This window comes from Anneissia japonica, unplaced genomic scaffold, assembly GCF_011630105.1.
Source record: "Anneissia japonica isolate Jap-2015-1 unplaced genomic scaffold, ASM1163010v1 scaffold288181_len97689_cov158, whole genome shotgun sequence".
NCBI lineage: Eukaryota > Metazoa > Echinodermata > Crinoidea > Comatulida > Comatulidae > Anneissia > Anneissia japonica.
The window spans coordinates 15924-25216 of record NW_022715204.1 but is presented as its reverse complement, the minus strand read 5'-3'; the positions used below and the strand labels follow the sequence as shown (position 1 = coordinate 25216).

Genomic DNA, 9293 nt, shown 5'->3' with positions numbered 1-9293 from the left:
GTAATTAGTTATTCATTAGCTTATTACACGCGTGTCACACCCAAATTACTCTCGTGGCCCACGCGTGTCTATGTCGAAGGTTCGGTGATCAGTACTGTAGTAATTCATACTTAAACTAGATATTATAAGGTTTAGAATATATGTAAGTGATCATAGGTTGACAACTTCTGATGGCTTTGTATAGGAAAAGGTCGAATTTGTTTAAATTTTTTCTCTGTATACAACAATCAACTAGATATTATAAGCTTTAGAAATGACTAGTTTGTCTTTGCACACATTTTATATTGTTTTTATAATTATTCATAATATTTCCATGTAAAAGCAAAAATATATTAAATTAATCCATGGAGATAGTATGCAGAATATCACTCGGAAACATCTACTAAAGTGGCCAACAATAGGAATAGGCAGCGGTTTGAAATTCCTGGAAACTCGAGCTAGGGCAATGTAAAAAGAGAAACTGCACTTTCCCAGCTAATAATTATTTGATTAAAATACATGTTTTTTGTATGTAAAGTTTCAATATAAATTGTGCATTGTATTCTATGAAAAACATCAAACTGCAGGGAATATAGGCCTATATATATATATATATATTTTTTTTTTTATTATAGATGTGCTTAAACCCGAGTTTGCTTTAGATGAGATGTTTTCGTCATGAACAGGATTCTATTAAAAATAGACAGATTAAATCAATTTATACAGTCTTTGTGGTGGGGGTGGTGTTATTGAGCGTGGGGATGGTGTTGGTGAACGTTGGGGTGATTTTGTTGTGGTGGTGAAGATGGTATCAGTAGTCTTTGTCTAGCGGTTGCCTGTCTTGGAGATTCTTGTCTTTGTGTAGATGCCAGTTGTCGTGCTTGTAAGCGAGGAGATATCGTATTGGTGTAAGTCGTTGTCCAAGGGTTGTCTGTGGTCTTGTTAGTTGTCGTTCAGGTGTCGAGGTCACTGGTCGTGTAAGTTGTTGTTCATGGGTTGTCTTTCTTGATGCACTGTAAGGAAAAAATAACTGAACTATCTTTAACCCTATTCTATTCCCCCTTTTTCCAAGCATATCAGAGTAAACAAACACTGTATACAAGTTTGTCAAATTTTAACTACTATACATTTAATAAAATATGGCATACCATATGTCATCTGAAAGAATAAAGATCAAGCTTTATTCATAAAATTATAATTATGCAAATATGTAAAAATTATGCAAATTAGATTCATGAATATTAATGAGCTTTTACTGAAAAATAATGAAAAAAACACACACTTTTATGTTTTGTGTACAGTATTTACCACTATTTAGCTGCTGTAATTCACTACAAAGTGAAAGGAGGGCCTTAGGTTATTGATAATTTTGAAACAAGTACTTAGATATGTCAAAAATTAAATATTTTATGAATAATTCTATGAACAGCTACTTATAGTGGAATTTTCCCCAAATTGACTCAAAATATTTTTTTTAAGGGAATTATTATAATAAGGTATGTAACAGATGTCATAGTAAAGTGTTTTAAAACACTATGAAAATATGAAAATATGTTTTTGTACAAATTAATTAATTAATTACTAATGAAAAGGTGGAAAATACGCCAAAAATCACTATTTTGTTGCAAAAATATTTACAAATTTGTAAAATAGTATTATACCAATTACTGTATTTTATTTCACAGAAATTAGGCTGGCCAGCACAAATCTAATTAGCACATCACTTCCGAAACAAAGTCTTTGTTTGTGTGTGCTTCAAGCAGTTTCTTGCAGAGTTACAACACAGCGCAAGTCCACAAGTTGAACACTTCACACAAGATTTTCGTTCAACTCCTTTAGCTTTCTTTTTTACCCCCTTTCTGGTTTTTCATGGATATCCAATAGCAGTACTTGCAGTTTTTCTTTTCTGCTGCTGGTACCCACTGAATTATGTACGGATATCCGTTTTTCAGCCAGTATTCGTCAAGGTCTCATGGAGTGGGTTCCGGTTGTTGAGCTGGTGGTTTAAAGCGGTCTACAATTTGCTGGATTAGTTCTTCCCAGAATTCAAGTTGTCCATACACTTGATTTTTGCACATAATATGAAACACTTCACAACAACATCATCATTCATATGAAAAAAAAGTGTAACCCCCCAACGATTCACTTTGCGTACTACCTTGTATTTTGCAATATACTGGTCTGACAGGTCTACTCCACCCATATTAGCATTGTAGTCGCGCACTACTTCAGGTCGTGTACTTAATTGAAAAAATTATCCATGAATATCTTATATCCCTGATCGAGGTATGGTGCCATCAATTTTAAAATGACATCGTACCCTTGGCGATGTTCCAAAGTTTCTTTTGCACCACGTGCACCGGTGTACACATAAAAATTACATGTATAGCCATTTTTGTCAGCGCATACCCAAAGCTTATAGCCCCATTTGCTTGGCTTATTCTTCATGTGCTGGCGGATTCCAGATCGACCCTTGGATGGAACCATCCGCTCATCACCACTAAGTTCTTGGCTAGGTTGGTACAATGCTTGGCACATGTCTTTTATGGAGTTTAGGAAGTATGCTAACTTTTGAAGTTTACCATCAGCAGGATTTTCACTATGAGGATCTACAACATGCAACATAGCGAGAATTTTAGTGAAACGTTTATATGAAATAAAATGTTGTGGATATGGCAAGTTGAGTGTTGGCATACGTGACCAATAATGCGTCAACGTCAACTATCAAGTGCTGAAGAATCCAGGGAATCATCAAGCTCACTGAAATGTGAAAAAGAAAAAAAAGAAAGTAAATGTTAAAAAAAAAAAAAAAAAAAAAAAAAAATTACAAAAAAAATTTACAATTAGTTACGTTTCAATTATTTCCACATTTATAATAATACAGTAGAAAGTGGTTTCACATACCTTTACGTTGTAAATCTATGTTTTGATTCACGGACTACACAGATTGTATACAAAGAAGAATGTTGGCAACTTGTGGGAAGTTCTCTTCGTTATTTAACTTTATTTCATAACAGAAGCAATTCAATTATACTATAACCAGTGAGTGTGCAACACTAGAATGATGGAACATTTTTTATGTCTCAAAAAAAAATGCAAAAATGGTAGGGACTCTACCAATATTTTGGTCAATTACTCACAAATCCTGATATAAATTATTCGTTTCGTGGCATAGTTACATACTATGATACATCTCTAATAATAATATCCATATGCAATTCATCTATTTAAATCAACAGAATAGGAGAGAAGTCATACAAGATAAAACCCATTAAAATTACAGCTGGTATCCAAATAAATGGAATGACCCACATAAGTTAATAACATTATTCCTTTTATTTTAATAATGTTAGTTATTCACTTAGTTAATTAATTTCAAAAAGTTAGTTAAAATGCATCCATAAACTACATACATATTAAAGGGGGGTCTCAAGTGTTATAAAACCTTTTTTTTTTTTTCGTTTTGTAAATGCAAGAAACTAAAAAGTCCAACAATTTGCATAACATTTATGGATGCCCTAATGATAAGACTAAAACAAACTTGTAACAATGGAAAGAAACTTTTGATACACAGTTTTATAAGAGTCGTAAATCGATGTTATTTTACATGCCAAATTGTTGTGTTGAACAATATTTCAATGACATTTTGGATTTGACTTAGGCAAATCCCCTTTCTTTCACTTGAATTTATTTATGACATCTTTAGCATATGAGAATGACCTAACCTTGATATACAAAGTTAATATGTTTTCAAGAATGTCTTTGGCAACTGATTTGTCTATTTGAAGACTACATGAACCTATCCATGTTTGGTATAAGCCTATCTCGGTTTACCACAAAGAGTCCCAACAATCTTTCTTGAATTGATGTTTGCATGAAATTCCAATTCAGCTATAGTCAGAATGTTTTTGAACTGTTTCATTAATTTTCCAAAGTCCACCACCATTAACATTGTCAACAACCCTGTGTGTGCTCTCTAATTGTTGACTGGAATGACCTGCTTGTAAAACTGAAAGATGTTGTTAGCCTATCAGAGATTTATAGTTCTTAGATTTGTAGATTTTCTTGCTTAAATTTGACAAACCTACCAAGCTGTGAATGTTGTTATTCATCCAGTTAGGGTTAAGTTAAAATTGTATTTTAATCAAAAACTGGAACCTACTATAATTAACGTTGAGTGACGTTTCGTCCAGCTCCGCTGAACAGACAGATACTGAATTGTTCTTACCCAGGTTAGCTGCTTTGTTTGAGCTGCTAGATTTGGATTTTTCGTTTGGCCTGCTGTTGGTGCAAGGCCTTGTAGTAGTACAGCTGCTACTACTACTACTAGCCATGTTATCTGCTTGGTTTGAGCTAGTATTAGGCCTACGAGCAGTAATGGTACTGCTGGTTGTATGAGTAGGCCGGCTTGGCTCCTGGCTTTGTCTCCGACTTGGCTATTATTACTAGGCCTAGTCCAGCAACGTGGGTTGGCTTGGTTGTTGGACAATCGCCGAAAATAATGTCCATATCATCAAAATATGGCCAATCAGTTGACCTGATCGGTTTCAGTCATCTTTGGCCTCCATATATATATATATAGATATATATATATATATAGATATATATATATATATATATCTGGCAAAGTTTGAATTGGAAACCAAGTTTTTCGAGCTTGGACTTGATTTTATTGTAGACTGCTCCGTTTCGCCTAGTACCATCGAAGCCGTCTTGAATTTTCGAATTCCCCCAAATAGTGATTAAGAACTGCGTTGCAACCTCGGTCCAGTAAACGTTCACCATTCCGTTTGTTTTAAGTGTTTGATAAAAAGGCAATTTATAAATTATATTATGTTATATTTCGAATCTACATGGTAAATACAGCAACGTAACAACGATCACGATAAACGTCGGAATTGAAAAGAGTGTCAAAAAAGCATGCGATCGCGCGTGTTTACTGAGTAATGCACTCAGAACCAATCAGAAGGTCAATTTTTGACACAAACCTCATTTGTGCTTGATGAATTATACCTGCGGGCAGTGTGTAATTGGAATGAGATTCAAAAACCTGGTAAGGTAGGCTGGTTTTCATTCCACTTTTTCCTAATCGTTTTTCCAGCTGTAATTGCCGCACAGCTGGAGGTACACGGTAAATGAACACCCGTCCGAACGAGCCTAAAAGGTTCACACTATCAATTGCAGGCAATTTGCACCAATCACTCTTTTCATTTATCATGGTTTAAACAGGGTTAATTCAGTTCAAAAATCAATTTATATATCAATGAATTAACCATCACAGCTCAAAAAAAAGTATGGTAACAAACTGCTGAATTGTAGCATCCAAAAATCTTTAAAAAAATATTTCAACCTGATATAATTTTCCTGTATTAAAATTTGTAGGCCGAAAGTACTTAATATCATATTCGGTCTCTGATGGGCTGCTGTATAAATTGGACATTGAAGGGCTGCTTAGTGTAACTGTCAATGCACAGCTATCAATAGACATTTCTGGAGATCTGTGTTTCTCAATATCTGAAGTGAAAAATACCAAAGAATACTTTTTGACATTTTACATACTATAATATTATGTAAAAAAAATTGTTTTCTGTGGGAGCTACTTGGCTTAGCAGTTAGAGTTTATTTGTTGTGTTGCATGACTTGAATGAAATACACCAGGAAGGAGCATTGGAGGTTGCATTTGCAACATGCCTATCTTACTTTTGAAAATATCTGTGGAGAAAGTGCTTATTATTTTTCTCATTCTGGACAGCACCACCAATGAGAAAGTTAATTTAGAGACAGAATAAGCGACTTGTAAAACACTGAATACACGCACCAGGATGTCAAAACAAGGACGTAATCTTATATTCCGTATTTGGATAAATGGGCGGACTGAAATAAACAATTTCAACCAATCAAATGTTAATATTTTTGGAGCCATGAAACTGAGTCACTCGCATCGACTAGTTTAGGCATGACTAAAAATAGTCTTCCCTAATAAAACGGGCCTAAAATATTTAGAATAGACCCTAAACAAAATCAATTAAGCTTAGACGAGATGGCATACCATTACAAATACAACAACACTTTAACTTTTTTTTTTTTTTTTACTTTTTTTAACTTTTAGTGACGGCATTGATCTTTAATTGCACGTTCTCACAATACTCGCACAAATATCCTGTGTATTTAGCATGTGCTTTTTGTCTCACATGCTTGGGACGGTGCTTGTAGAACACAGATTGGTATACAGGATTATTGGGATTTTCCTTCATATACTATTGATGTAGTTTGGCAATGGTGACTTCCATTTGTGAAGAGGCTTCATCGTCTTCTTACTGACAAGTTTCTTGTCTGGCAGTTGGTTGGAGTTAATTGTTTTCAAAAAAGGCTTGAATAATTTCTACTGTTTCCGGAGACACAGACATCCTTCCAGCTACAACTTTCTTCGCCTTTTGAAGTAATTTGCGGCTTACACTATTCTGCAAAATTTCCTCTAAGTTTATGTTTCTTGATGATACTTAGTGTACTTGCAAGGTTTTTCCTAGATGTAGACTTCCTTGGTGCCTTGAGGCCAACAGACACTGCTTCCATCACACTTGCCTGGAGATTGTTCAATTCAAATTGACTAGAAAGACTATCAACTTCCTTTTCATCAAATCTGTACAGGTAAGATCGTCTACCAACTTGCTCCATGGAAGGATCTGTCATAGATTGAACAACATCACTTAAAGGATGCGTGGCCTGTCGCTCAGAGGTGAAATCATAAAAACCTGATTGATTGATGATTTCTGGAAACTTCACACCACAAAGTTATTGGTTTTTATGCTGTATAAAGAAAATATAAAATTTATAAGAATTTTTATTTTTAAAAAAGAAAGAAAAATAGAAAGTGTGATTTCATACTGGGGATAATAAATACAGTATAATACTTGCTCATTTATTTGTTTCTCATCTGCAATTACATTCGTTGGCATAACATCAATGGCAATTCCATCATCATGTTTGGTGGTGCAGGAAGGAATATCTGCTGGAGGTTTGGTGCATTGGCTGGCAGCTGCTGCTGTAAATTAAAAATTATAAATACATAATTTGAGAACATTAAAGATTAACAGCATATTATTTATCATCACTTATAACAAATAAAAATTACCATTTCTGGACTTCTGGTTTTCTTCCTTCCTACTGCATTTTCCTTGTTTTGTCAGGTCAACATTTCTCCACTGGTGAACATATAATTCATTGATACATTTACCAACACCTCGCAAGCACCCATCACATAAACAAGAGATTCCGTGTTGCAACTATACCACCAGAGACATTCTTAATACTATGCATTCTTCTTGTACCTGCTACAGTTCTAACAGCTCTATCTTGACGATCTCGGTCAACTTCATTAGAGGAGACAAAATGAATTGACCGTAGTAATGATGCACAGCAGCTTCAGTTTTCAGCTTCCTTCACTAGATTTTGCCTCAAGTATCTAAAGAGTGCATTTGGATTGTTGATGATGGCTGCTCCAGCTTTAATGGCCTCTGACGCATGTCTCTTAACTACGCCACTCTCACCATCGCTAGGCCCATTCCCATGTCTAGTTCTGGAGTAGTTGTGGACAATATTAAATCCAAAATCCTCCATAGCGTAACTTATGTCCGATATGGGACCTTTGCTTTTGAACTGTCCACTGCAACCATCACTGTACCTGTAAAATGTTTTCAAACTTATACCCCGTGTGTCAATTAAATGGGACGTGATGATTTGTTGAAACTTGTTGACTAGGTGATAATCATGGACAAGGTCATCACTGATGAACACACAACTCTCCGTCACTAGCTTCAAACAAGCATTGCACTTATAATATGCTACGATGGGTGTACAGTGGCAGTCATTTTTTACAGTTTTTGTTTCTTTTTTGTAGCATACGCTTTCAACAAGATCCCAGGGCTTCCACTTAATTTCTTTTAGCTCACTTTGATCATGGAGGAAGGAAATTTAGATTTCCTTCCTTAGATTTCTAAATTTCCTTCCTCCATGCTTTGATCTAGTTAAAAGTTATCAATCAGATGGACTCCACACTCACTACACTTCCTTGTAATGCAATCAGGGAAAGACTTGACGGCATTAACAGTTTCTTGAGGAAGGGGCTTCCTACCAGCTTTTACTTTCTTAGCATTCTGCAGCCGTTTCTTGCTTACACCAGCCCACATGCACATTTTTCTTTGAAGTTTATCTTTCTTTAAAACACTTAGTGTGGTAGCTAAACTTTTTCTTGCCGTTGAGCTCTTCTTGTTAGATTTCAACCCCTCCACACAAGCATTAAGAACACATTCCTCTAGTTTACTTTTGCTTGTAATTCCAGCTTTTTTAAATGCAGCTTTTTTTGTTGGTGTGGATTTTTTGATCAGTTCTATCGACGTATTTATGCAATGTGATCGTCGTCTTGGTATGCCTTATATTTTGCTCTACTGCTACGCATGTTAAGAGCATCGTCATTTCCAAGTTGTTTATTTTTCTCTTCTACTTCTTTACATTTACGCTCTGTTTTTCCCTTTCTGCTAATTCCTCTTCTTTCTGCTTTAAAATCTTTTCCTGCTCTTCGCATTCTTTTATTTTCTTCTGCTTTTTCTTCATGGCATACAGCTCTCTTCTTCTAGCTAAAATCGCATCACGGCGTTCAGCTGAATATCCAGCCCTCTGTTCTCTTTTCTTTTTGGCTTCTTTTTGCTTTGACTGCTCATGTTGCTGTCTTGTTAGTGTTTTCTTTGTTTTTCCTTTCTTTGTGGATTCTGCTTCTTTTCTCTCTTTCATTCGTTTCATGCGAATTCTTGCAGTTTTATTGTTTCTTTTTTTCTCAAAAGCCATAATTCAGCATCCTCTCTCTCTTTGGTAGGTAGATTTCTTTTTTTAAGTTGAAGTTTTTAGTCTGTAATACTAACTGTATATCTTGGCTTCTTCTTTGTATTGTTTGTATTTTTGTGGATTGGTTTTTGATAATTTGTCCCTATTTTTGGTTTTTCCCTTCTTTTTTTTGGATGTCTCACAGCTTGCTGCTTCATTTGATTGTAGTTGAACACGCAACGTAAACGGCAATTTTTTCTTTTTTGATGACAGTGGCATTTTATATGCTTAATAACAAGAAAACTGGGGAAAAAAAATACTATAAAATATTATATGATAAAATATTGTTTCACAAATTATCAACCCTCATTTTCAAAATAAAGCTTTAAATTAACTTGTATCCAACTGCAGCAATTTAGTTATGGAATGGAAGTTTAGGAATATACTTCACAACACAAATTATGTGTTGTGATTTTTGAAATGATTTTGAATTGAAT

General features: G+C 34.8%; 1 protein-coding gene across 1 annotated transcript; it reads right to left on the bottom strand.

Moving 5' to 3' along the window:
• Positions 1-8475: 8475 nt before the first annotated feature.
• On the bottom strand, positions 8476-8820 carry LOC117109198 (vicilin-like seed storage protein At2g18540). Its single transcript, XM_033251453.1, has one exon. It carries the CDS (start codon positions 8818-8820, stop codon positions 8476-8478), a length of 345 nt encoding a protein of 114 aa, XP_033107344.1.
• Positions 8821-9293: the final 473 nt, after the last annotated feature.

Coding starts and splice junctions, on each gene's coding strand:
- LOC117109198 (XM_033251453.1), bottom strand. CDS start 8,820: ATGGCTTTTGAGAAAAAAAGAAACAATAAAACTGCAAGAATTCGCATG.